The sequence below is a fragment of the Strongylocentrotus purpuratus genome, unplaced genomic scaffold (assembly GCF_000002235.5).
Source record: "Strongylocentrotus purpuratus isolate Spur 01 unplaced genomic scaffold, Spur_5.0 spur5_scaffold_10, whole genome shotgun sequence".
Lineage (NCBI taxonomy): Eukaryota > Metazoa > Echinodermata > Echinoidea > Camarodonta > Strongylocentrotidae > Strongylocentrotus > Strongylocentrotus purpuratus.
The window spans coordinates 16,326,008-16,353,934 of record NW_022145595.1 but is presented as its reverse complement, the minus strand read 5'-3'; the positions used below and the strand labels follow the sequence as shown (position 1 = coordinate 16,353,934).

At 36.0% G+C, this 27,927-nt stretch overlaps 3 protein-coding genes across 5 annotated transcripts; 1 reads left to right on the top strand and 2 right to left on the bottom strand.

The window, feature by feature from the left end:
- Positions 1-1,307: 1,307 nt before the first annotated feature.
- Positions 1,308-7,787, bottom strand: H2A.F/Z (histone H2 A.F/Z). The gene is given in 5 exon segments (NM_001123508.1): positions 1,308-2,139; positions 3,467-3,596; positions 7,206-7,319; positions 7,458-7,535; positions 7,700-7,787. Coding segments are annotated over 5 exon segments (387 nt in total). The 5' UTR covers positions 7,703-7,787; the 3' UTR covers positions 1,308-2,077.
- Positions 7,788-14,405: 6,618 nt separating this feature from the next.
- LOC579025 (ribonuclease P protein subunit p29) lies at positions 14,406-24,046 on the bottom strand. Of its 3 annotated transcripts, none has more exons than XM_030979627.1 (7): positions 23,935-24,046; positions 22,555-22,693; positions 20,090-20,352; positions 19,022-19,102; positions 16,330-16,391; positions 15,752-15,853; positions 14,406-14,573 (listed from the first exon to the last, which is right to left on the bottom strand). In XM_030979627.1, the coding sequence occupies exons 2-7, from the start codon at positions 22,657-22,659 to the stop codon at positions 14,437-14,439; spliced, it is 750 nt and encodes a 249-aa protein (XP_030835487.1). In that variant the 5' UTR covers positions 22,660-22,693; positions 23,935-24,046; the 3' UTR covers positions 14,406-14,436. The 3 variants fall into 3 exon arrangements, with proteins under 3 accessions (XP_030835487.1, XP_030835484.1, XP_030835485.1); XM_030979624.1 differs by lacking the exon at positions 23,935-24,046 and adding an exon at positions 23,695-23,753; XM_030979625.1 differs by lacking the exon at positions 23,935-24,046 and adding an exon at positions 23,522-23,567.
- LOC100890157 (UPF0434 protein RPD_0454-like) lies at positions 23,799-26,915 on the top strand. Its single transcript, XM_003726759.3, has 2 exons — positions 23,799-24,041; positions 25,147-26,915. The coding sequence occupies exons 1-2, from the start codon at positions 23,845-23,847 to the stop codon at positions 25,301-25,303; spliced, it is 354 nt and encodes a 117-aa protein (XP_003726807.2). The 5' UTR covers positions 23,799-23,844; the 3' UTR covers positions 25,304-26,915.
- Positions 26,916-27,927: the final 1,012 nt, after the last annotated feature.

Below are 27,927 nucleotides of genomic sequence, written 5' to 3'. Positions count from 1 at the left end.
AAGGTAGCCTCGTCAGTATCAATACTATTCTCTCACTCTGTGAAAACACTCATTCTCACAAGTACGGAACCCCATCAAATGTTATAAACTCTGTTAGTGAATGCTGGTCCCACATCTTTGTATTCTCTAATCTCCTTACTTCTAGCCATGACATAACAAGATTTTTACATTTCATTAACATTAGTAATTTCCCTTATCCCAAGGAGTAGTTCCTCTTATACATATGTACTGGGACCAAACAAATTTCCTGTTTATATCAAAACTCAAAACCTTGTTGTATCATGGCTTAGAGACAAAAGAATACGTAATACATGCAAGATCATCTCAAACACCTCTCCACTCTGAATCGGTTGCCACATCCCACAATTGTTTGGAAAAAAGACCAATTAAATAATGTATTTGTATCTCTCCGTTTCAACTAGCATTGGCTGTGTCCTAAATTTCTGAGAGCAACTGTCTGGATGGAATGCACATGTTGTTATTTCCAAGTGCCATCAGCCTTTAAGAATGCATAAGATTTGGCATTAGCAAAAGGGTCTACAAGATGTGACCTGTCCAAAAATAATAACCAGGGCAGCATCTCACGAAACCGTCACAAGTTCACTGACATCCCATTGTAACCTGTGACATACTTAATACATGCATTTCAATGGGATGTTGTTGAACTTGTGACGGTTTCGTGAGACGCTGCCCTTTACTTTTTCATCACAATGTTTATTTTGATACAAGAAATTAATTTTTAGCTTATTTTGAGCTTAAGGTGAAACTACTCAAAATGTCTAAATATTCTTTCAGGTTTTTTTTTTACGAGGTCAAATTTAGCAAGATGGCAGATACAGTTGTTGGTCAGTCCTTTCTGTTACCTAGTAATTATTGGCACCTCACATTCTCCCACAAGTACCCATCACCATAGTAAACAATTTACTAGGAAGAAATCACACTTGCTGACACGATCCTTTTTTATATAAAACTTCAAAGAACTTCCAAAATTGTTTAATGACCAAATTTTCTCTGTGAAATTGAACAGAACATTTAATACAAAAATCATTCACTCTCACCCTGATTCTACAGTGTAAACAGAATATACAATTTGGGATGTTTTCCACTTGAGGGAAACTACAAAAATCGGCTACAACAGAAAAATGAAAAAAGAAATGAATTTCACAATATACAATACACACAAAAGTGACTTGGTTTAAAATCTCACAACGGAGACACTATTTCTTCCTTTCTTTCAAGATTATGCTGGAATGCATTTCGTTTGGCCAATCAGGGGTACTTACAAATTGTCAACTTCCAATATACATGTCTAAAACCCCCTCCCAATAATTTTTTTGTACAACGCTCCAGTGCCCTTTACGGACCCGAACCTGCATTTTTTTCTTCAAAAGCGTATTTCTTGCATGAATGAAAAGTTAATGATTTTTATTATTGTTATCAACTATACATCTACACATCTCTCTCACACGACTGAGCTTAAATAATACAATTAGGAATTTCATACAAATTCTACCGAATACCTACTCCTGTAAAAACATAACTGAATCAGAAGTTTTGAGACTGTACAAGATATTCAAGAAAAAAAAAAGAGAAGAAAAAGAAAATGCTGCTCCAAAGATGGAATTGTTACCACTACCAATTTCAAATGTAGTGAAACTTGAAAGGCAGAAACGACAGTATTTATGAGGGACTTTTCCACCTTTCCAAACTGCCTGTAGACTTCTCTCGACAACACTTGCACTGCAACTTTTAATGTGTGAAACTAATGGTGCAATGAAAAAGCTTCGCCAAGCACTGATTATGTTGATGAAGAATCATAATGCGTTGATTGATTTTGATGTCCGATTCAGCTGGAGCCTTCGGCTTTAAAGTAACAGGGTCACAATCCTATTTGTTCTAGTCCTTTCGACGACCTGAGACGGCGTGGCTACGATGGGAGGAAGCCACCGACAAATGACCAACAGACTGATAGTACGGGAAAGACCGGCAGATTTGGGGGGAACAGTTACGCGATAGTGGTGGTGTTTGGTGCAGCAGTAGAAAAAAGGTGACCTAGTTTGCTAAAGTTAGCCAGGCCTTATGTTGCCTTCTGTGATCCCTTCTTTCCGATCAAACTCTTGTGGATGTGAGGGATGACACCTGGTGAGAAAGAAAAAGAAAAAAAACATTTTTGTTTAAATTACAAATATTGTTGACATATTTAAAAGATTGCAGTTCTGTTACAATCCTGCAAAGCTGAGAAAAAATTTCATTGACTTGACACAAATTTTTTTCTTGAATGTTTTCATATTTTATTCTAAGAATCAGTTCTACATTCTGATAAAGATTTCAATTTTTTAGGATTTCAACACGGAATGTTTCTTTATTGCAGCAGCATGCAATAAGAAAAAATTACCTTGTACCAGGCCTTAAATTTCAATGTTTTTAGGGAAAGGCCACTTTTCTGTAGGGCACATTCCTATATTACAGCACAAATAGGAAGAATTGGAAAGGGCACAAAAAATCTCTAAGGCCATTGAGAGGGGCATCCACGGCCATGGTGGCCTTGGATTAATTCAAGCCCTGCGGTACTATCAATATCAGTAAGGTGAAGATAAGAAATTGAGGGGTGGTATTCTGAAAAAAACTATGTTATATCTTGTGTTCACAAAACAATGTTAATTGTCATAACAAATCAAAATTGGGACATGCCATCTGTCATATCTGCGCAAAGCTTGCTGTGCTGTACTTGCATAAATTTAAAAGAGATATCCCTGCAAGCACTAATGGTGAGTGTCAGTTCCGCGGATTACGAGTTTGTTATGACATTTAACATCGTTTTACCCAACATAACAAATAACATAATTTCCAAAATACAGCCCAAGTTTCTTGGGAAAACGGGGAACTCTATACTATCAATATTGAAACAATTGGTGAATAAAATGGGATTGTCACAACTCATGAGAGTTACTGAATTGTCTAGTGCTCTCCAAAATTTTCCATAAGTCTTTGGTAACACCAACAAATTCACACCTTTCTTCTTGAAAGTCTGATTTTCTTTAATTTGTTCAAACCTTCGTCTGGTTTTTAGATTTCCCACTGAAGTAGTTTTTCTTTTCAGCTTCTTTCTCTTTTCTGTATAAGAGTCGAGATCTCTTAACCCTAAAAAGGCACGCTTATTTTGGTGCCTTCTCAGTCCACCCTCTTGGAATCTTGGCCATGGGATGAGGATTTAAAAAAAAACTTGGCATACAGATAAAGTATCTCATAAAGAATAATATCTATACCTCTAACATTTTTGAATTTTGTTAATTAACTATTCACATACTGTATCTGCAAAGTGACAATTCTGTATTGTGTACAACCTCTCCACACATGGAGCTCTTTTCAGGTCTTCCCATAGTTGTATTACTCTCTTCTCTCCCCCCCCCCCCCCCCCCCCCCCCCACTGTAACAATAAAGAAATGAAATATCATGCAGTACTCACCACCACCAGCGATGGTTGCCTTGATAAGCGAGTCCAATTCTTCGTCTCCCCTGATGGCCAGCTGCAAGTGACGGGGTGTGATACGCTTTACCTTCAGATCTTTACTAGCATTGCCTGCCAACTCAAGAACCTGCGGAACAAAGAATGAAAGCATGCATGGTCAGAATCGCTAATATATAAGCTAAGTACCGTATTTGCCGGCGTATAGGCCGCAGTATTTTTGGAAGAAAAAATATCAAAAAGTCGGGGTGCGGCCTATGCGGCGAAAGAGTAAAAAAAAGTTGTTTTTTTTTTTTTTTTTTTTTTTTAGTTTTGATTTATGGCGCTATGCCTGGCAATGTCTCCCAGCTCAGTAATCAGTGTTGACTCACCACTCGGAAACTACAACAACACTAAAATTTGTCTGTCATCTTGGTTTGAAAGTAATCTTTCTAATAGATCTCAATATGTAGTTTATGATAATAATTCCTCAATTTTTTTTATATATAACAAATGGTGTACCACAAGGTACTATCCTAGGACCTAGTACTCTTTTGTTTTTAATTCACATTAATGATCTTACACATTCTTCTAAAAACGAAATTGTTACTATTATTTTGTGACAAGTTTACAAGCACAAATCAGCGCCTTTAACTGCACCTCGATGTTAAATGAAGGTCCTTTCCCGCGTGGGTTTTCGGCAACAAAACAACAACAACAACCAAAAAAAAAAAAAAAAAAACGATATTTTTTTTTTTTTTTTTTAATTTTTTTTTTAATGTCAAAATCGGGGGTGCGGCCTATACGGCGGTGCGGCCTTTACGCCGGCAAATACGGTAAAGTGAATTCATAGTCTTGTCCTTTCCTGTTTTCATTTCTGACAGCCCCCTTTTATTGTGCCCTGATATTTTTCTAGACCAAGATGAAATATAACAAAATCTTCACAAAAGGGTAAGATGGGGGTTTGTGTGTCTGACTGTCTGGACGCTGTACAAAAACAAAGCCGTCACTTTTGCCTAGTATTTCAATGAAAACTAGAAGTCTATGCTTCAAATATCAACAATAATTGTAAATGTTTTTCTTTTATAACGTTTTCCATCATAAATCTTAACATATTGATGTAACATTGCCTGTAAACTTTATCAAATCACTGATGTGAAGATATCAATGTCCCTGTCAAACTCATGAATATAAAAAGTCTTTCCCTCATATTATTTTTTAAGTTATTCTGCTGGTGGTAAACATGTCCCATTGGCATCAGTGCAACTTCCATAACTTTTGCACAGAACTTGCCAGTATGACGGTGTGACCTACACCTGTACATGTAAGTTTGCTATCTCAAACATTCGGTAAGATTTCGAACAATCTGATATCACCAATGGAAAGAGGATCATAAAATTACCCATAGACAAAATTTTCTTTGGAATTGGGTGTGAGATCGTGAAAATATTGACAAAAGATCAACAAATTTTGCGTCTGTACTCTGTTCAATTACTAACTTAATACCGGTAAGGCCAAGGGTCTGGAAATCTTCATTTTGACAGCAGATATCCTCAAAATTGTAAGTAAAAAGTGGTACAGACAGTTTGTATGATATCTTGCCTTGCAAATTATGATATTGTACCTTTATTAAATGGCTCTAGTATTTTAAGCATCGTGATTGGTCAATACGCGTCACATGACATGTACAAATTTTTGATGCAAGCATGATTTTTCAGAAAAAAGCGCGAAAAAGTTATAATACACGTTACCATGGATATCCAGCGCGCACGCGTACGTGTAGTACGCCCCTTTTCTGAGTGCATTGTAATCGTAGCGCAGCGCGCGTACGCGTAGCTTAGCTATATAGAGCGGGCCGGGGTATTATTAGAAAGCAAATTTTATTTTACTTTATTTTGCCTTGGATTTAGGCATGTTTTGACTTTGGGATTTTATAATGAAGCCAGGAATTTCAGCTGTCTGATGTAGACTCGTCTCTAGACCCCCCTATGGATTTTATTTTATACTCAAGGCACTGAATCCCATGAACTTTTTGGTAAGCCTGCAAGGTCTTACTCTAGTCTTACTAGTCTAGAACCAACATACTCTAGATCTAACTTTCGTAGACTCTCAACTTAATACTTAAGATCTAAACTTTAGTTTGTTTTGCATTTGTGTTGCTATTTCTTAAAACAAATAACGCAATTGACCTTGTTGTGCGAAACCTAAATGCAGCATACATGCCAACATTTGAAAATCAGAAATCTGTACAAATTATGCTATTTTTTTAAAAAAGAGGAACAATCCTAACTCTCCTATTCAATACTACAGACAAATTTGTACAGGAAGAGGAACACCTGCATTAAAATGATAATTATCTTCTCCCAAAAAGAGGAATGTTCCTCTTTAATCTGAACAGTTGGCATGTATGATGTAGTGTACGCTCGGTCGTTTCTTTAGATGGTGCTCACTGTCAACTCGCCGCAAGCGGCTCGTTGCACAGAGCGGCACCAATCTTAAGAAACCTTGCGTGTACTGCATTCATTGCTATTGCACTCTGGGCCGTGCGTTATTTGTATATTATTTTGATGGATCACATTTTTATATAAATTGGCTGTAAACCCCCTCGCATGAAGTTAGGTCTCGTTTTTAAAGAATTTTTTAGATGCAGAGTGCACTCTTGATCGTAGACTACATCAAATTTTTAGATCGCGATATCTCTGAAATCCTTCGACAATATTTTTTTTAGTTGAACCAATTTGTTGTAAAAAACTTTGCCGTCCATTTGGTAATAATTGAAATAAATAAATATGTGTAGAATGAGAAATCTTAGATCCAATATCAAATTTTGTAATAATAAAATGTCCGCAAACTTTGGTCACCCCTTCATACACCTGACCGAGACTTCTAGACCCTAAAAAAAATATTTTTGCCCATGTTTAGCACAGCGCACAAAAGAATATCGATGAAGAACAAAAAAACATTACAATAGAGGCAACGCAACCAAAAAATGAAACGTAGATCTAATATGACCTCTAGATCAGAGTCTAAATGAAATAAAATGTAATGAACCCTTGCCAATAACATGTGTTTAAAATGGGTCGTTTAGAATACCCTCAAGAAGATCTCGTGAAGTCATGCAAAGACAAGTGAAAAAAGGTTCGATTGTAAACAAAACAAACACTGATTTAACTGAAACAGCGACAAAAAATAAAATTTTAAATAAATTGAACAAAATGAAGAGAAAAAAAATATAGATCCAGATCAAAGGAAGGAGAATGATTGCTAATTGCAAAATGAATCAATCAACATGAATTTAAAACTTGAAGATTTTATTTTATTGAGAAAGGAAATTAACAAAACAACTGACATAACTTTGCTTAAGTTGAAGTGAAACTGGTTCAAAATTTAGATCGTAACAACTTTCAACAAATACAAACTAATTTAAAGTGCTCACTGCTGTCGATTGAAAGGGATAACAACTTCAACTTCAAAACAGTTACTCAGTATCTAGAATCAGAAATAGTCATCCAACTCATCACTTCCAATCAAACGCGCGCACTTCATAAGCGCGGGAAAACACCGGCTCTAAATTTGGATCATTGGATTCTCAAAATTATGACCCAATTCATTGTGTCAATTAGAAATGTCTATGAATACACAAGAATTGCAGCTTACAGCATTTATACACACAAGTATAACTACATCATACATGTATCCCCATATTACAAACAAAATTATGAAAGGCTCAAAAGAAGGAAAGAAAACCACTCCTACTTACTTCAGCTGTGAGGTATTCCAAAATAGCGGCAGAGTATACAGCGGCTGTGGCACCGACACGGCCATGGCTCGTCGTTCTGTTCTTCAAATGTCTGTGAATACGACCGACTGGGAACTGCAAAAAGAGCGGAAAATAAATGTTAATTAATGCAGTGTAAACACTTATTCGCTGACCGCCTGCAAAAACAGTATGAAATAATTTAAAGCTCAAAATTGTCGTTGACAACAAACATTTAGAAGAACGGAAGCTTACCTGCAGACCTGCCCTGGCTGATCGAGAGACGGCCTTCGCCTTTGCCTTTCCAGAGTCTTTACCAGCTTTTCCTCCAGCCTATAAACAAAATAAAATTATAGATAAGCATCAACTATTAAAATATAAATAAATAGGTACATGCATTATTCGAAATTTCATTATTCAAAATAAGTAAAAAATACAGAAGGATTACAACATATTGCGGTCAAACATGAAGGATTTTAACAGTCATCGGCACTCACCATTTTGATTTTTGCTGTACGTATAGAGTAGATGCAGAAATTACACTGAAGGAACGCTACGCGCCAACGCTACAACGGCTCTTTATTTCACGATTACGAGGTCACGTGTTAAAAATTGTCCAATCGTATCAATCAAATTACCCAAAATGAATATCTCGGCATTTTCCGGAATCTATTCGGCGTGATAGATGTTTGGAAACAAACGGTAAACTGAAAATAGTATTGTTTTTTTCTGCAGTGGCTAAAACTTATTCTACTCCAATATGACTTATTACTCTTATCCACACAATGAGGAAAGAAAAGTTACAAGCCTGGTATTATCCCAAAGTAGTAACAGACAGATGAGAATATATAGTTTTGTTGCTAATGTAATCCGATATGTTTCAAAATCGTAATATATTAATTTGTTATACTTCTGATTAAACTATTCGAATTGCCCAGTTCGCCTTGATTTGTGAATATGTTTATTTGTTCATATTATCACATGTTTATCATTGTTCATATTATCATTTTATGTTTATCATTGTTCATATTGTCATTTTATGTTTATCATTGTTATACTTTGGTTATATTGATACTATGTTATGTTAACTTTGTTCTCTCATACCGCCCTGAGAGGGGGTCGATAGAGTCAATAAAATCTTACAATCTTACAATCTATTGACAAATTTCAACGAAAAAATTTCAATAAAAATTAAAATAACAAATTCAAAATTCAGTCGACAAGCACGGTGCGCCTAAGCTAGTGTAAAACAAATACCAAACAGGACACAAATTATTCTCAGTTGCAACATTAGGGCTGTATAAAATAATTCGTCGACTCGGTTCGACCCCACCCCCCCCCCCCCATTAAAAAAACACTAGGGCAAGTCAAAAAAAGAAAAACAATTAAACTGAAAACACTTGCACCTCCTTTCATCTACTTAGTTTTCTTTCTCTTTTCCTTTTCCCTCCTTCTATTTTGTTAAAGGGGTATCCAAGCATTGTTGACCAATTAAGTCGCCATGGGCGGCCTCAGGAAAGCACTAGTTTTTTATGGGTATAATGTTTTGACAAAGTAATAAAACTTTCACTCTCAAAACGCAATCACCTTATCATGGAATTTGAAACAGCTGGTCCTATTCCGTTTGTTGCTACGGCGGGCAGCCAGTGAAAACGAATTCATTTAATAAAATTATGAAAATGCAAGCATCACTTTAAACAAAAAGAACTTTGTTATTCCTAGCTCATTCCTGATAGAGCATCATTGTCATATGGAAGGGCCAAAAGTGATCTTTCTAGAAATGTGGTTTTCCCTTTGAAATTCAAATACTGCCCGCCAAATGACTTTTTAGTTCCCTCTCTTCAAATTGATTTTAATCACCCATGCTTAAAAATATGCATCATAATTATGAGTCGCATCAAATGAAAGAAGAGGATCTAAGCTTGACAAATAATGTGCCATTTATTAAATATAAGTCAGATTAAGGTATGATAAAACATCGATAATTCTTGGTTTCGTTTTTTCGTGGGACGCACTGTATATCATAAGGTCTGTAAATAATTACAGTCAGTCGGTATTGTAAACTAAACCGTCCCTTGAGTGCAGTTCACGATGTGTTAGTAATACTTAATGATAATGTTCCCTCTATGTAAGTACTTCTTGTTTATGCGCTTCGTATCAAAATAATGAAAATGCGCTATATAAATATTATATTATTATTATTATCATTATATGGAGGGTAGATGAATTCACGTTATACAAGAAGATAAACACTCAGAACTTTTACCCTCCAAAGGCCTCCATTTAATAGTTAGAATATTGAGGGAATCGTTGCATTCAAACTTGAGCTCTGCAGTGTAATAAGAACATTACTTGTTCCAACTGATCAGCAGTTGAAGCAGAAGGGTGAACTCTATACAGGCATATGGCTTTTGTTTCGTGAAGAGTGCATGTTGTTATTTTCAGTGCTATGGAATTCGTTTAAAGCTTACCAATATGCCCTGCAAATTACTCCTTTCTTTTCACTTTTGGGACGGATAATAGGGGTGATTTACGAGGCGTTGGTTATTGTCCACATTGAAGATGCAGTGCAACCAATCGATAACATTGGCTAGCAAGCTTCCCCTATTATGAGCCAATATATAATTCGAATCTTCCCGCCCAAATTTATCCCCGCACTGTCGTCTGCTCAATGTAAGAAGCACAAAAGACCAGCGATTTTCAAAGGGTTTATTGTTATTCAAATCCGTTAAACTTGATCCGTACTTAAAGGGGGTAGTCAATAGCAACATGCTCACAAAGAGTTGATTCGACTAAAAGGGGAAAAGCTTTGAAATAAATAGTTCTGTGAAGTTGCAAAAAAAAAATGCTTTGCAAAGATGATAGCATAATTATTAAGTGCATAGCAACTCGTTTTTTTTTAATTACTTTTTTGTCAACGTTTACAAAAAAATAAGTTTACAACTTCGCGTTGGCAAAACATTAGAACATATTTTCTAATCCAATGATTTTAGTTTGTAAGAAAAATACAATTTATTCGGAAATGTTGTTGTTGTTGAACAATTTAAAAGTTTGTGGAAGCGTCATTCCTCTTGTTAGGTGACGATGAATGAATTTTGGGGAGATGTTAAGAGATATGAAAATAAAACAAAAAAATGGGGGGAATTTGCGAACCTTGTGTGAATTTGTTGCAAGGAAATCACTTATGATGACTTAACTCAATCTGCAGCTGGCTTATATACGATAAGAAGTTTCTATATATTACCTCAACCTTTCACCGATGAATTCTTCTGTTTGTGTTGTTATTTCGCCCAAATTCGTTTAAACAAAAAACAAAAAACAAAACAAAACATAATCTTTGTTGAATAATGTGGTGCAAATTTGTCAATTTTAACCAAAAAGTAAGAATGTCTCTTGAATATTGTTAATGGTTATTCTTATCATCATAATTATACAAATCATTATGTCTTTTCAGTCGCACCAAAGCTCTAGATTCAAGTTCCTCCCTTCTCCTTCTCTCTGTACTACGTGATTCATTGAAGCCATGCAGCTGCAGATTAATTTCAGTTTCTCATACATATCGTACGCCAAGCTAATTAATACATTTTCGGTATAGTATTATTTTAGCCGTATTATTATTGTAGTATCATTCTAAATTGCAATGTGATTCCTTGTAAAGTGATTTTATCATGTTAGTATCGTTATTATTCGTTATCCTTATTAACCATTATTATGATGGCCTATAATTAAAAATGTATTTTATAGTATGTATATGTTATTGTGTATGATACAAGTGCATCGAAATGTATGTAATAATTTGTATGCGCTATAATATAAAATATTTTATGTCAGATAAATGTGTCAAAAGTGCGTGTTTGTTAGATTTCAATTTATTTGAAGTATATTCCCGGCCTATCGTGGTCATTCCTCTCTGTATTACACAGACACATAAAAAAAAATCTTTCTTCGAATCATGCAGCATTCTGGCCTGTGCTTTATGCTAGATTTCACCTTTAATGTGCTACAGCAAACATGTAGTTGAAGCTGAAAGGAAGGGCAGGGGGAGGAGGGGGGGGGGGGTGGGTATAATTCAGCTCTATTCAAGTGAAAGCACACCCTCATTTAAAAGAGCGTTTCCTGGTTTCAATACAATCATGAACATGACGTTTAAATGCATACGCCTCTTAAATTATGTGCACCAACGCCTACACATTTTTGTGCCCCCGTCTTTTGTGGCTTTCTTTTGAAAGCATATCCAACTTTTACTACCCTGCGCCTTCAAACTTTGAATGCATGCACATCAAAGCCTCTTGAATAAAATGTGAGCCTACAACAGAATGTTGTGCCTCTGTCATTTTCTATAGCATTTTGCAAGTTTAATTAATACTATTTAACAGTCTAGACGGGGAGCAGAGAGAAAAATATATATGTTTATACATAAATATCTAAAGAGAGAGAGAGAGAGAGAGAGAGAGCGAGAGAGAGAGAGAGAGAGAGAGAGAGAGAGAGAGAGAGAGAGAGAGAGAGAGAGAGAGAGAAGGGGATGGGGAAAGCGAGAGCATGAGAGAAAGTGAACACTGTATTATAATTTTTAGAGAGAGTGAGAGATAGAGAAAGGGAACAGAATTTTTAGTTTTTCTTTTCTTCTATTTTTAAAATTATAATTATAATAAAACATGTAGGGTCTAATAATAATAAAATAATTGAAAACAAAAATGAGAATACAATAATAATAACCATGAATAGTTTGAGAGTAGGAAAATTCAATAAAATGTTAAATTCAACATTTATAACACCTGATAAAATTGCATGAGCTTTAAAGTGAAAAGCATGAAATACCATTCAAGTGGAATTTGAATTCCTGTAAAATGCAAAACCTCACTAAACATATTACATGTAAACCAAACTATATCATTTGCAGGAACAATTATGGAGATATTGGTATAAAAGATTGTGAAGTTCTGAACATTCTGGCTGTAGTTTATCATCATCTTGAGTGAGAGCAAAATTAAAATTGGGTCGACAGTCAAATTATAATTAATGACAAGAAATAAGAGATTTAATAGCCTGCCAGCTATATTGTCTGCACTGCCTCATACTTCATATGGATTATTCTGATAGATTTAGTATGTAGAACCTCTGCCCCCCCCCTCACATAATTTCAGTTCTTGCAAATATAAATCACACGTACAGTGTTATGAATAGCTTATGTTATACATATACACATTGATTTTTTCATAGGAATAAACATATGGATGTCACACAACACTTTTTGTTTTGTTTTCTTATGTTTTCTTATTTATTGATTAATTTTCATAAATAAATATACAATATACATACAGCAATGCAAACAGCAATAATTATACATCAATGGATCAGACTTTACAGTACACTTGTCTATCAGTTCAATTTTTGTTTACTACAGAGAAAAACATAACACCTAATATACAAATTTTGAACAAAGATAGGGAGAGGGGGATAGCAAGGAGAGAACACATAATTCTCAAGTGAAGAAAAAAGTTACCGGTAGATAATGCATGGGGAGGAAAGGAAATTTGGAAAAAATAATTGCTCTTTTTTCTTCTTCATGAGGACATATTCTTATACATGAATATAAATAGGGCTCGACAGTCTGACATACTATAAAGACAAACTGATAAGCAATAGAGCTCACTTTTCAAGTACCCGTAGCTGCATCGTTTATCAATTTTGTCAGAATTCAGAATAAAATTACCCCTGAAATTCAGAAGTATTTAAGAAAAGGCGAAACTAAATTTTGATTTTTAAGAAGATGGTAATTTCAAACAAATTCCATGCTATTTTCACCACCCATATATTGCTTGTAAAAAGCTGGACTTTTTTTACTAAATGTATTACAAATACAATATGATGCTGTTCATGCTACATGTCATAACTTCTTAACATACACAAATGTTTGTGAAGAGCCTTGTTATAAATTACTTCATTCACCTGTCACAAATAATTGTATTAATTTTCTAGAGTCAGATTGCGAATTGCATTAGTTATTTTGCTAGGTATGACAAACACTATGGCTTGTCCTACTTAACAACACATAATGTATGCAATTCACATTATGATAATTGAAATACAATTATTCATAATAGGTGAATGGAAGAATTTTGTGAACGAGGCACTTCACAAAGATTTGTGCATTAAATTAGATTACATTACGAAAAAGTCCAATTAAATGTATATCCTTCATTTGATGAGAAGGAAAAAAAGATAATACAAATGGAGTTGTAAGAGGTAACAAGGCACTAAAATGACTTTACCTGAGGATCGCCCATATAATGGCACGTATCAATCACCAAACTTGATATCAGACCCATTTGTGAGCCTGGCAGAGGATCGCTAGTGAAGTTGACTGTATAGTTTAGCAGATTGAGAATTTCCTAGCTGATGCCTTTTAGCCAGCCTTCAATATTCAATCATTCTATACAAATGTGGGGCCATAATTATACCATATCAGCATTTTCGGTATATCAGGATATCTTAAAGGTAATACAAAGTTTTGGGAAATTTCGAAAATTGGGTGGATAGTGAATCTTTACAATTTTGATATATTTGGATGCCCCTATGGATGTATTAGAAGCACTAAAAAAATTAGCCCGTAAAACACTTCTGTTTTCGAGAAAAATTGAATATAAAAATTTACCGGTGCTCCCGGTACATTTTGATAAATTTCAAATAGTGCCTATGGCCGTACAATGGTAGCTGCGACCATGAAAATCTCAGAATATGTACCAAACGGGAATAGCTTATCGGTCGATTTTAGTCAAGGAACATTGTTTCATAGCTAAATTAATATCTTGACCTTGAGAGGGAGCTATACAACATAACAAGTTTATTATTTATAATTTCATAAATTTAGACTCGATTTAAATCGCGACAATGATCAATGGATATTGTAGGAACGCATATGTTTCCAATATGTTAATTTGAACCAAATTCATGACTGTTTTTTATCCTGCAGATAGGTCCATCAGGTACAACGAATCCATGAAAAATAACAGATATCTATAAATATATAGACCTCACTGCATGGTTTCTGACAGGTGGTTATCTCATCAAATCAGCTCTCAGTTGCCATAAGAAAAAGGGGATCATGGGGGACCAATGGTCACCGCTTAGGCATTGTTTGCTATATAGAGGGCGCAAGTAGCTATAAAGTAATGCAGTGGGGCTTTAAGGTCCAAATGATAGTCTTTAAAAGTCAGATGTAGAATCTCCGCTGTCATAACTCGATGGTAGTTTTGGCCTTGAATTTCTTTGCAGCTCGCATGCTGCTTCTCTGGCAGAAGTGCTGGCCGTAGATGGTGATTGCGTATTGGTCGATTGTGAACATGAACCAGCATTGACTCTTTGGTATAGCTGCAAGAAAGAACATGAAAGCCTGGATTAAAATTGTGTATACCGTAGGTGTAACAACCCCTGCTACTATTACATTGACTCCTGGGGGGTGTTTCACAAAGATCCTAAGTAGAACTTAATTCAAAGTTGGACTTAAAAAGTATGGAGAGCCATTTGTAGTCTTAAAATAAAATATATTCATAAGCAAAAATTCAAGTATTTTAGACTTTTTATAAATTCCACATCAAGAACATGAAATCTCCCATGATAATAGAAAATATGAAAGATTTGAATAAACATTTTATGCCTTTAGAAATAATTTTTACAAATATTTTCAATGATGCTAATGGCTTTCCATAATTTTTAAGTCCAACTTAAGAGATAAGTTCAACTTAGGATCTTTGTGAAACACCCCCCCTGGGCCCTGTCTTATAAAGAGTTACGGTTGATCCAAATTAATCACAAGTCCTCCAATCAATCGCAAGTTTGCTGTCTCCTATCTTTTATGTACACAGGTTCGATTGATATCAATGGCAAATAAGTTACGATTAATCGCAAATGTTTATAAGACCTGGCCCAGGACAACCATCTCCCTGGACACTTTAATAAGGAAAAAAATGTACTCAGACTTGGCCATTTATGATTTAGATTGTTACAAGAGTCGAAAGCTCCTGAGAGGTTCTTTGTTGACTATCTATTTGATTATAACTTTAGTGTAATAGTGACTACACATTTGAAATGACCCGCCTGGGGGGCATTTCATAAAGCTGTGTGTAAAGTTACGCATGACTTTACAAATGACTCGAATATGAAGAGTCAAATGGGATTCTCAAATCCTTTTAATTGCATAAGCTTAAAGTTGAAATATGCAGATGTAGATTAACCTTATCATTATTAACAAAACATTTTAATGCAAAGTGTATTTTTGGCTACAATTTAATTGAGATTATGGAAAATACAGTCACACTTTGATAAAATGTCAGAAAAAACTTTCCATTTGGCTCTTCATATTCAAATCATTTGTAAAGTCATTCATAACTTTACGCACAGCTTTATGAAACACCCCCAGTCTCATTGGTCTGTTTAGGCAGGCAGACCCAATATATATACACATAAAGCTAAAAACAGAAACACAAAATAAAAAGGTAATAAAAAGACATTCAGAGACAAAAATCAATAAAAGTACAACTAACACTCACTTTTCATTTTGTTTTCCTTGGTGATAACCTTGAATGTATTTCTGGTTTCTTGGAGTAGGATACCTGATATGCCCACATAGGCTGGACACTTGGAGCGAGTGACTGTGAAAAATTTGGATAAGAGAACATTACTTTCAGTTACATTATACTGTGTATACTGATTTTTTATCTGTATCTCCCTAGCCATCAGTCATTAAGTGGAAGTGTAGTGATATACTGGGTAGTGGTTTATTCACTTGACTCTCAATCCTAGGGTTTAGGGTTCAAACCCCAGGCTGGCACTTACATCCATGGGTAAGATATTAATCCATATTTTCACCAAGGTGTAACAGGTACCTAGCAACAGCGGTGATAAATGCAGGGCCCTCAGAACAGTGTCTTTACAGCCTTCTCTCTTATTTTTAGCCTTTTTCCTACAGTCTCTCTCTCTTTATGTCTTAACTACATTTATTCCTCACTCCCTCTCTCTACTTTATCTTTCTCACTGTATGTCTGTTTGTCTCCCTCTTGACTTTCCTCTCACCCCCCCCCCCACACCTCCCTTCCATCTGTCTTAAACCTCTTCAGGTTCTGCTTACCTGTCAAAATACATCCATGAAGCTCACATTTCAGCAACCTTGACTCCAGCATGTTCTTATTCCTGTAGTGAGAAAGACACAATTTATATGATTTGATTTGAATTTGAATTTATTTCCATATTTCACAAATAAATTTGAACAAGTAATTTATTTCCATATTTAACAAATAAATTTGAACAAGTAATTATACAAACAAACAATACATTCAAAAACGAAATACAATTAAATGAATAAATTGAAGATTAAAGTACATTACAATATTACATAATCAACAATTTGTTTGTAATTAACATAACATGAAACATCGGGAAACCAAAAAGGAACAATGCACTTATATGTAATCACACCAATTGACAATTGTTTCAGACATAAACTGACATTCTTTGTCCTGCAAAAGGAGCATCACTTCTAACTAAGAGATTATCATTTTGCAAGATTCTTAAAAAAATATTCTTTACTGTATTTCATGATATACATTCATGAAAACTTCATCCACTATCTTAAAAACTCACGTACCTTCACGATTCTAAAAAGGATTAATGGACTATAAAACAACAAAAATATATATACATTTAGAAGACTTGTACAGTACTCTCCACGTGGTTTCAGTTAAACGTATAAGTGCTCAAAAGTGGATGTCACAATGTAAACGTTAAAAGAAAAGGGAAACCCTTAGAGAAAAGTACTCTAAAAGGAGGGGGAAATATCAGAGAAGCAGACTGGTGAAAGTTTCAATGGAATTGGACAAAATATGAAACTTATGACCTTTTGAAAGTTGTAATCACTACCGGTATATGTATTGTAATAGGCAAATTGGCCGAATCGTTAATGTCACGGTGATGTAGTGCCGGACAATTGTCCCATTGGTTCCAACGCACAAAAAGAATGAAACGTTCGGAGAGTCTTTTCTTTCCAGAACCTATAATAGTATGCTGTGACTTTGCTGTCAATAATATATTTTGAGTAGTGCCCCATGGGAGAAGGCACTGAGAAGAAATCAGAACACACCTGACAAACGGGAGAGTTGTCCGTGACTATGTCATAATCCACTTACCAAACTGCTAATTTGAGATTCCACAGATTTAATGATCTCATATTTCAAACATTCATAATTGTTTAATTAATATTTCAAACTTTTGCCATTCTGTTTTCATACAAATTAACTTATAACAAAGGTAGGGCTGCCCTTTAAAGCCCCACTGCACTTCTTTAGCTACTTGCTCTATCTATATAGAAAACTAGATGGAATTCGACTGCGCGCAGTCGAAAATGATGCCTCCGTCATAGAGCAATTTTACAAACCAAAACAGAACACATTTTTCGAATTCAAGTTCAATTGTAATCCATGAACAGGTTCTCAGAATATCGTGATTACAAGCAATTTCTCATATACATATATGACCCTTTGATCTTTGACCTCATGACCCTAAAATCTACTCAGTTCATTGGCTCTGCAAGATGTCCTGAGTTAAATAGTAATCCATCTGTCAGTTCTAATGAGAATGTGTTCACAAGCTATTTCTGCATACATAATGAGCCCATGACCTTTGACCTTTGACCTTATGAACCAAGAATCTACTCAGTTCATTGGCTCTGCAAGTAACATACATGACCTAATTTTGGCAGGAATCCATCAATCGGTTCTTGAGTACGCGATCACGAGCTGTTTTTGCATACACAATGTGCGTTGTGGCCTTTGGCCTTTGACCTCGTGACCCCAAAATTTAATCAGTTCATCTGCTCTGCAAGTAACATACATGACCTAAGTTTAGCAGCAATCGATCAATCGGTTCTAGAGATAACGCAATCACGAGCTGTTTTTGCATACATAATGTGCGCTGTGGCCTTTGACCTTTGACCTCGTGACCCCAAAATTTAATCAGTTCATCTGCTCTGCAAGTAACATACATGACCTAAGTTTAGCAGCAATCGATCAATCGGTTCTTGAGATAACGCAATCACGAGCTGTTTTTGCATACATAATGTGCGCTGTGGCCTTTGACCTTTGACCTCATGACCCCAAAATCTAATCACTTCATCGGTTCTGCAAGTAACATACATGACCTAAGTTTGGCAGCAATCCATCACTCGGTTCTTGAGATAACGCGATCACGAGCTGTTTTTGCATACATAATGAGCCCTGTGACCTTTGACCTTTAACCTCATGACCCCAAAATCTAATCAGTTCTTTGACTCTGCAAGATACATACATGACCAAAGTTTGGCAGGAATCCATCAATCGGTTCTTCAGATAACGCGATCACGAGCTGTTTTTGCATACATAATGAGCCCTGTGACCTTTGACCTTTGACCTCGTAACCCCAAAATCTAATCAGTTCATCGGCTCTGCAAGATACATACATGACCAAAGTTTGGCAGGAATCCATCAATCGGTTCTTCAGATAACGCGATCACGAGAACGGGACGTACGTACGTACGTACGTACAGACGTACGTACGTACAGACGGACGGACGGACGGACAACCCGAAAACATAATGCCTCCGGCTACTTCGTAACGGAGGCATAAAAATGTCTAAGCGGTGCCCGTTGTTCCCCCACGATCCTCTTTTTCTTATGTTAATTGAGAGCTGATTTGATGAGATAACCACCTGTCAGTGACCACCTGGGAGGTCTAATCCTCCTGGTCAAACTAGTGCAGAGGGACATTAACTTATTTTTAAAATGACTTACTTCATTTCTGGGTTGTGGGCTAACACTGCTTCTCTCATGTAGTCTAGCCACAGCTGGTGGAGAGGCTCAAACAGCTCATATCTAAAGATAAAACATCACAAAACCTCTTATCAATAATCAATAATGCTAAGAAATATTATATACCTCTCTTTAGTATGTTGAATAAATCTAGTCATCTGATTGGTCGAAATTGGAGTCGTGATTTTAGCCATGCCCGCCTACCGGTGAATAGTTTTAAAAAGATGCCTGTTGCCCCAGGTTACAGGCCGCAAACATTTAACTTTGCTGAGATACCCATTGGTTTATGAGATTCTATCGCTTCTACAGAAATGTAGTCATCACGTAGGACAGTAGAGTGAAATTACAGTCAACCGGTCCATACTACATAGACTTGATGGCACATACGAGATGTGCGTGAAAAGTATTTTCTGCATACCATTGTCTGAAATAGAGTGGATTCACAATTAACAGCGAACCCACCGCGGGCCGCGGCAGTCTTGCGCGGCAGGCCAATCTTACAACCCATGCAGCACAGCAAAATGCTAGCCACCGATCAAAATGACCAAAACATTGTGAGTAGAGTCAATGAGACTGATGTTTTGGGAAATCTCACCCAGATAAGCTATCGATACCTTCCCCACCAAAATTATGATAAAATCTCCTCATCTCCTAGGGTATATAACAATGGAACAGCTAATATTTTTGTTGACTTTTATCCATAATGCAGCACATGAAATTTACTGAACACTGGTATTGCTAGATGGCGCTGTGGATTGTAAATTCAGTGTATTGGAAACAACAAATGTAACTTTAACATCAGGGACCCATTTCACAAAGCCTTTTGACAAATGACAAAACTCAGCGGCAAATCTGCTGATAACCAATCAGAAGCAAGAATTTCACTAGCTTAAAAAAAACCCTGTCATTTGACAAGTTTTGTGAAATGGGGCCCAGACCTCCAAGATTTGACTGAAGAGCTTCCATAAGGTGCAGCACGAATGATAAGCTGATATCATGATATTGGAGTGATCATATATGTGTTTGTCAAAAAACACTACTTGTCCTCACCTTTGCTGATCTTCAGGAATATCAAACAGCTTCAGCTTTCTTTTCTCCCTATAGCTCAGTCTCTTCTTCCCTCTCCCCTGTGGAATGCCCCCTCGCCCTTCCTTCACGCCTCCTTTCTTTCCTTTCTGCTTCTTCTTCTTCTTCTTGATGCCATCCATGATCACATCTTGGTGCTTCAAGATTCGCTGCACCTCGGAGCTGCGATTCTCAGGAGTGTGCCGCTTCATGAAGCTGGAGATGAATTTCTGGGGGTTACTTGTACTCTAAAGTTGCAATTAAAATGACACAAGAAATGAATCAAAAAATCAATTAATCATTAATTATTGCACATTAACATTTATTTAGAATGGGCATTTACTGTAAAAGTAGAAATATTTGCGGTACATTAATTTTTGCGGATTTTGCGCTAAAATTGGCAAGCACAAATTTTAGAACTTGGAAAATATTATAAGCATGACTTCTTATGCGTGCTTTGAACGGGCTGAATTGCGTGCCACGCGAATTTAAGAACCAGCGAATATGTTTTGGGGTCGTGAAAATAACAGCGTTTACAATATTTTTAATCAAGTAAAAAGGTATACCTTAAATTTTTCAGCCACAGTTCAATGAGGATATTAAAATATCAGCATACATTTGTTCCATTGTATTACAACAACAACAACAACAACAACAACATCAATAACTAGCCAACACCTTTTTTTCAATATTTGAAACCAACCTACAGACCACAGGAAAAGCAAACACAAATCTCCTCTCTTAAATGAAAAAAACAAAAAAATTATTACAGAGAAAAACATTTCCACAGTATGACAACATTGGCTTATTCAGATCAACATGATTTCCATATCAGCATCACTTATATCAAACTAAGTTCATACTATTTTATTTAAAGTTGAGTTCTGGTCATGCGATTGCATCGGGAAAGAAAAGGTGTGGAATGGATCACAAAAAGTTGATCATGTAGCATTTAAGTATTCATGTGTACTGCAAGGTTCTGGAGTTAGCAAAATTATAATAAATTTGGCCTAGTCTTGGTAAAGTAACAAGCACTGTACACAGAAAAATGCATATGGAACTACACAAATGGTGTTGGGGCTACTTACTTTGATTTCCTTATCTTTCTATGCTCATTATACTCAGCCAGTATACATTTTCTACCAAAATTGTTTGGCAAATGACATTTATTTGAAATCTTGAACATTCAGTGTAAGTTTTGTTTGATTCTGTGAGAATTCATTTTCTTTTTTTTACCAGAACTCAAGTTTATCTTTAACCTCAAAAGTAATAAATGTACAAGGTGCATACTACCGTCCAGCCTAAATCTTCAAATTGCTGGTGGCCCTGGCACCCAGGCATCACCATCCACGCAGACGTGGACGTAGTGTGATGTCATTAATCTAGCACATTCTTGTCGTAGGGAGAATCTTTCAGACTCGCATCAATAAAGATGTTAAGAGTCTTACTAAATTCTCCCAAGACATCTCCAGGACACTCTCCCAATATTGCACTGACAGAAGCAAAACCAAGAAAGTGAGATGTGCATACATATAAGTACTACTTCTGTTTTCATGGTCATGAAGTGATGTGATAAAAGCTTTAATTCATAAGTAATTTCTCCCATACAAAAAAAACAAAAAACACATTGGGCGTATATGAAGTTGCTAGCACCTAACTTTTTTTTTTTTTGTCTTTTGGTCTTAATACCCCGTCTGACATCTTAGCCAGAACAGTGCTCCCCCTCAACAAAAAGGGAGAATAACTACCGGCAGATGGATCTTCAACAATGATGCCTCTACCATAGAAGGATTTTACAAACCAAAACAGCAGCAATTTTCAAAATTCAAGTTTGATTGTAACCCATTTATATGTTCTCAGAATATCATGATTACAAGCTATTTTTCATATCATATATGACCCTTTGATCTTTGACCTCATGACCCCCAAAATTAATCAGTTCATTGGCTCTGCAAGATACATACATGACCCAAATTTCTTGAGATAACGCTTAGCGAGAACAGGGACAAACATACTAAACGGACGGACAACCCCAAAACATGCCTACGTCTACTTATTTTGCAGAGGCACAAAAGCACGATACAGTGAAAATTTAAAAATCATAGCGTTTTGTAAGTTAAAGCGACTCTGCAGTATCATGTCCTTCCACATCAAAACTCACAATATTTGATTGTCTGATGACTCTGGCCACATATTCATTAGAAACCTCTGGTTAAAGATACTATGTCCCTTTTGCAGCCAGTATCCAATTCTGTAGAACTTTGCAGGAATTATGAATATGTCATGTATGTCCTATCTGTGAAATTTAAACGTTAGCAGTGTCCTAATATTCAAATTATGTAAGGAAAACCATTTACTTGCTAGACTTCACTGTCTTTGAGTGACCTGCAAATGGGACATAGTGCCTTTAATGTATCCAATACGTATCGAATGATTCCTTTTATTTTTACCTGCACCAATGTTTCATCCTCTCCTACATCTGGTGGAAGACCCTTGTACAGCCACATTGACGTCCCATCCTCTCTTCTCTCCTTTTGGATTTCCTCGGCAGCCATGTTCTTTGTGATTACCAGTCATTCAAGAGCTATCCTGATTTTAAATAACAAATCACATCTGTTTAAGTTGAGTTCAACATCCCATAAAGTACACATTTCTACCTTTTTCGAGTTTGGCTCACTGACAGTGACATTATTTGATTCAAACTAGCTAGAGTCTTGAAAATATAGTCTTTAGATGCATGAGCAGAAAAATTAAATCTGCACCATACACTGTACGTGTCCATTTTGTGGGATTTCACTGATGAGCACTGTGGCTGAACAGCTAAAATTTTGGAGGTAACGCCGGTTTTCAATAATTTTTATTTTATTGCGATCAAAAGTTTTACTTTCAGTTTCAAACTTAGAATTTGATCTACCACCATAATCTTATTTGACGGCAGGAATTTCACACAAATAAAATAAGCATTGATAATCATTCAATCTTTGAATTGGCAGAACATTTGCATGTACAAAACTTTTTCCCTTGAAATCTCTTTTATTTCATATTCTAAATTGACAAGAATTATGTGACTAGGGTTAGGTCTATAGGATAATAATGTGAGAAACATTTTGCAGGTTACAGATATCTGTGCCTGACTTTATAGACTTCATATTCCATGAATTCTGTAAAGTCAAACACAAAACATTTTTTTTCATTTTCTCAGTTTTCTGTTTTATATTCTTATTTCTTACCACTGGTCTGCCGTTGATTTCATCAGCCAACAGTACTGTAGCCATGGTAGCCATGATTTATAGTTATAGTTATACAGACTTCGCAGTGATAAATGAGTGAAATGAATCCTTACTACTATCTAGTTTAATAAATAGAAAGCAACAAGCCAACAAAAAAACCCAAAGAAATGCATGTGATTACACTTACATTTACAGTTGCAGTTGCAAAACACGAATCACACTCACTCAGCTCAGCTCAGTCACAGCACAGTCTGGTCACTTTACTTTATACTGGAACACATATTATGTATAGATCTAGACCTCTATAATCATATCCATCACTGGCTGTAGCTGTAATAACTAAGGTTTCTTTCGACTTACAATTAAATGCCTCAGCTCAAAAGTCACACAGCAAAAATCTGTCACTTTGTTTGAGCTCTAAGCTCTGCACATGCATGCACTCTTCGGCTTTGGCATGGCCTTTGCATACGTACGCATGCGATTCCCGGTGATATTGCGTAATCATCCAAAATGGCTGCGCCCACGAGAGTTTTTTCGGTGTGCTGGAGAGTGAGCTTGTTTTGTCGTTATAATGCCTTTAAAGCAAAAGATCATACTTACAGACAATTGTCAACGTCGATGGTATCTCTTAGATCCGAGAAGAGCAATTCTAGTGATACAGATCTTCTCAAAATTCTTGTATGTCCGATCTCAAAACAGCCATTGAGGTAAGCCTTGGATTTGGAGACGGTCGGTCGCTAGCGCAGGAGCCCGGCCGTGGCTGCGTGGACTGAGGGTGGTGGTGGGGTTGGTGGTAGTAGTAGTGAGGGGCGGGGGCGGCACTAATCTCGGGCCACTGCAAGGCATGGCATGTTTAACAGATAGAAACGCAAAGACCCTAAGCCCTCGGTTGTCTCCATTAGACAAAAAAAATATCCCCCTGGGCAAGAAACTAGAATCAATTTAAATTTGCCTCACCCCTAACCTAATAATTGCAACAACATCAAGAACACAATTAAAAAATATTATACATACATGTAGACTATATAGGGCTTTGTTATACTAGCTAGCCTTATTATTAGCCCTACTCCTAGTCTCTATTGACTTGTTAAAGTTGCGTGCAAAGTGGGGCTGAATTCCCTCTCTTGTAACGTGTCCAATAATGATATCAGTGCTATGTGTTATAACTATTACAAAAAAATCAAATGGTATCTTGTATTTTTTTAATGCTGTTTTTTCAGTTTGATTGTAAATGCAATAAACCAATATGGCCCATACCGTATACCTTTTCTGAGATGGGTATTTCACCTGCCATATAAGGTTGCATATTAATGTTAGCAAATTAGCATGGCACATGACATGGCATTTATGTGAGGGGATGGTGTATTGATATTGTTTTGTTTTGTTTTGATCCAAACTTCAAATATCTTGATCTCAAGATCTGAAGATTTATCCTAAAATGTTTGAACTTTCAGGTTTACTTTAAAACGTTTGAACTCAATGCACATTCATGTAATATAGACACGCACATAGGACAACGCATTCCATTGATGACAAACTCTTTTTTTCCTGTACCTAATAAACAGCTATAACATAGTTTACTCCAATTAATTTACATTATTACCTTTTCTACATACCAGTATATTTTCATAATGATTCTGTTATGCAAATTGTTAAGACATGTACATTTAACCACTCTTCAGCCTCAATGCAGAGCTTGTCAAAGATAGAACTCAAGTCAGACAGGGAAAGTTTGAGTAGAATTTTATACATCTTTTGATTTTATGTATCATAGTCTTTATATTTTTCTTTTATTTGAATTTTTTGATGTAGGTTTGATGCTGACAGCAATGAACTAATCAGTGATGCCATCAATGTAGCTTACCCGGTCAAGAATGGTATCCCTAATCTGGTCCCTACAGATGGAAGAATCTTGAAAGATAACCCTGAGAAAGGACCACAGTCTGATGATGATGGGACTCCAGTTTGACATGACCTTTGAACTTGTGCATGAAGAAGCAGCCAAGAAATAGCCTTGAATCTCCATTAACAAGGAAAGATTATTGTACAAAGTGAATGTTGTGAGAAATTGTGGCAAAGAAACAAGTCTTTTTTTGGAAGAGAAGATGATTGAAACTTGTAGTCCTGCATGCAAGACAAGAAACGTATTCAGTGACTAGTCCGACTGTCGGTACACTGAATTGGTGTTTGAACTTTAAGTTCAATGTATGATAAAGAAAGAACATATTCTTGACATTAACCATGTATATTACAATTTTGAAATCTTTTGTATGTTTTAAAGTGGAAGTGATGCAACATAGTACTCAGTAACAAATGGAAGAAGGCACAAAACTCCAGAAAAGAAAAGAAACTAGTGTGCTTTAAATTCAAGTGAAGTTAATGCTCATCAAATGTTGAAACACTTGTGATTCTCTAATGCCTAGGTCACACCAATGCATTGAGCCCATGCGTTTCTATTTTGATGTAAAGAACGGCGAAACGAGTCGACATAAATCTGGGAATGTATGATTTGAATTGGATCCAAAGATAAATTGATCTAGCTTTTGGGGGAAACGATCGACAACACAACGGCCCAAGAAAATTTTGGACATTTTCAAAATTCTATATTTCCTGCTGCGTTTCCACTTTATCTACACATTAAACTGACATCGAGACAGTATCAAAGTGACATTGAAATATTGCAAGGTGAAAATGTATGCATTTCAAAAATCGAGAAAGGAACTGACATCAAAATGGAAAAGTTTTGGTGTGACCTAGGCATAATGAGGTTTGCATCTGCATCTCAGACAGAAAATCAGAATTTGCTTAAGTTGTAAATTATCACTTTCTTTGACAGAGTCAATAAAACAAAGCAAAGGCACAAATGTTGTACTTTAAAAGTTTGTATTTATTAAAAAATTGACAAATCTCATTCGTTGAGATACAATTTGATGTGCTGATATATTTACAAATATACACAAAACAAAGAAACAAAACATACATTTGACAAAGAAAATGTTTCTCACGAGCCCCCATCCACTTTGTTTCAACATTATTTCGGAGACAAACGTAACATAACTTGTAACCATAACATGCAACAATGGTGAACATCAGAAAGAGGAGTCAGATCATGATGGCAATACTCTTTACATCTTTAATAATCACTGGTACATTGAAACATGCGATATCTTAAACGGCATCATTATATTATTTTTTTCACATACCTAGCAAACATGTGCTCTAGTTCATATTATGGAGTAACAAATGTTTACCTTAAAGAGCTTCCCCACAATTGGGAAATTGTTCACAAAACTGTTTGAAATTTTGATGGGTTTGAATGTGTAGAATCTATAAGAAGTTGTAACTAATGCTGCAGTTATCTGGTTAAAAAGATGAGAGTGTACTCTAGTATTGGGATGTAAATGATAGCTGTATACGCAATTTTCTCGACACTTGAAATAGCAATGGTAAATATATTCTGCAATTAAATAAGACATTCAACATTGACTGATTACGTACAAGCAATTGGTCTAGATTGGTCTAGATTATGACGACAGTGTGCGGAAGTTGTAGAAAAACATCAATAAATAACTAAAAAGTGAGAGGTTGTATTTTTTTGTAAATCCTTGTAGTCGTGAGGACCAAAACAAATAGTGAAATTTTAGTTTTTTCACTGAGAATAAAGATCTAACAGGATTTGCTGTAGTAAAAGATTTTCTTGGCCTCACCTTCTTTTAATTTTTGTTGTTAATTCTTCCAAAATGGGGTCACAGTCAAATCGTAATATGTGCAGTGCACTCTAGAAATAAACTAGATGGAATTCGACTGCGCGCAGTCGAAAATGATGCCTCCGTCATAGAGCAATTTTACAAACCAAAACAGAAGAAATTTTTCGAATTCAAGTTCAATTGTAATCCATTGACAGGTTCTCAGAATATCGTGATTACAAGCAATTTCTCATATACATATATGACCCTTTGATCTTTGACCTCATGACCCTAAAATCTACTCAGTTCATTGGCTCTGCAAAATGTCCTGAGTTAAATAGTAATCCATCTGTCAGTTCTAATGAGAATGCGTTCACAAGCTATTTTGGAATACATAATGAGCCCATGATCTTTGACCTTTGACCTTATGAACCAAGAATCTACTCAGTTCATTGGCTCTGCAAGTAACATACATGACCTAATTTTGGCAGGAATCCATCAATCGGTTCTTGAGATAACGCGATCACAAGCTGTTTTTGCATACATAATGTGTGCTGTGGCCTTTGACCTTTGACCTCATGACCACTAAATCTAATCAATTCATTGGCTCTGCAAGTAACCTACATGACCTAAGTTTGGCAGCAATCCATCAATCGGTTCTTGAGATAACGCGATCACAAGCTGTTTACGCATACATAATGAGCCCTGTGACCTTTGACCTTTAACCTCATGACCCCAAAATCTAATCAGTTCATTGGCTCTGCAAGATACATACATGACCAAAGCTTGGCAGGAATCCATCAATCGGTTCTTCAGATAACGTGATCACGAACTGTTTTTGCATACCTAATGAGCCCTGTGACCTTTGACCTTTGACCTCGTGACCCCAAAATCTTATCAGTTCATC

What these genes read in the sequence shown, in the direction of transcription:
- LOC579025 (XM_030979627.1), bottom strand. Translation starts at nt 22,659, where the DNA reads ATGGCTGCCGAGGAAATCCAAAAGGAGAGAAGAGAGGATGGGACGTCA. An exon ending in AGGATGAAACATTGGTGCAG is followed by an intron (nt 20,353 to 22,554) that starts GTAAAAATAAAA and finishes TTGCAACTTTAG; the next exon opens with AGTACAAGTAACCCCCAGAA. An exon ending in CAAGGAAAACAAAATGAAAA is followed by an intron (nt 14,574 to 15,751) that starts GTGAGTGTTAGT and finishes TCTTTCTTGCAG; the next exon opens with CTATACCAAAGAGTCAATGC.
- LOC100890157 (XM_003726759.3), top strand. Translation starts at nt 23,845, where the DNA reads ATGGCTGCGCCCACGAGAGTTTTTTCGGTGTGCTGGAGAGTGAGCTTG. An exon ending in ATCTCAAAACAGCCATTGAG is followed by an intron (nt 24,042 to 25,146) that starts GTAAGCCTTGGA and finishes TTTTTGATGTAG; the next exon opens with GTTTGATGCTGACAGCAATG.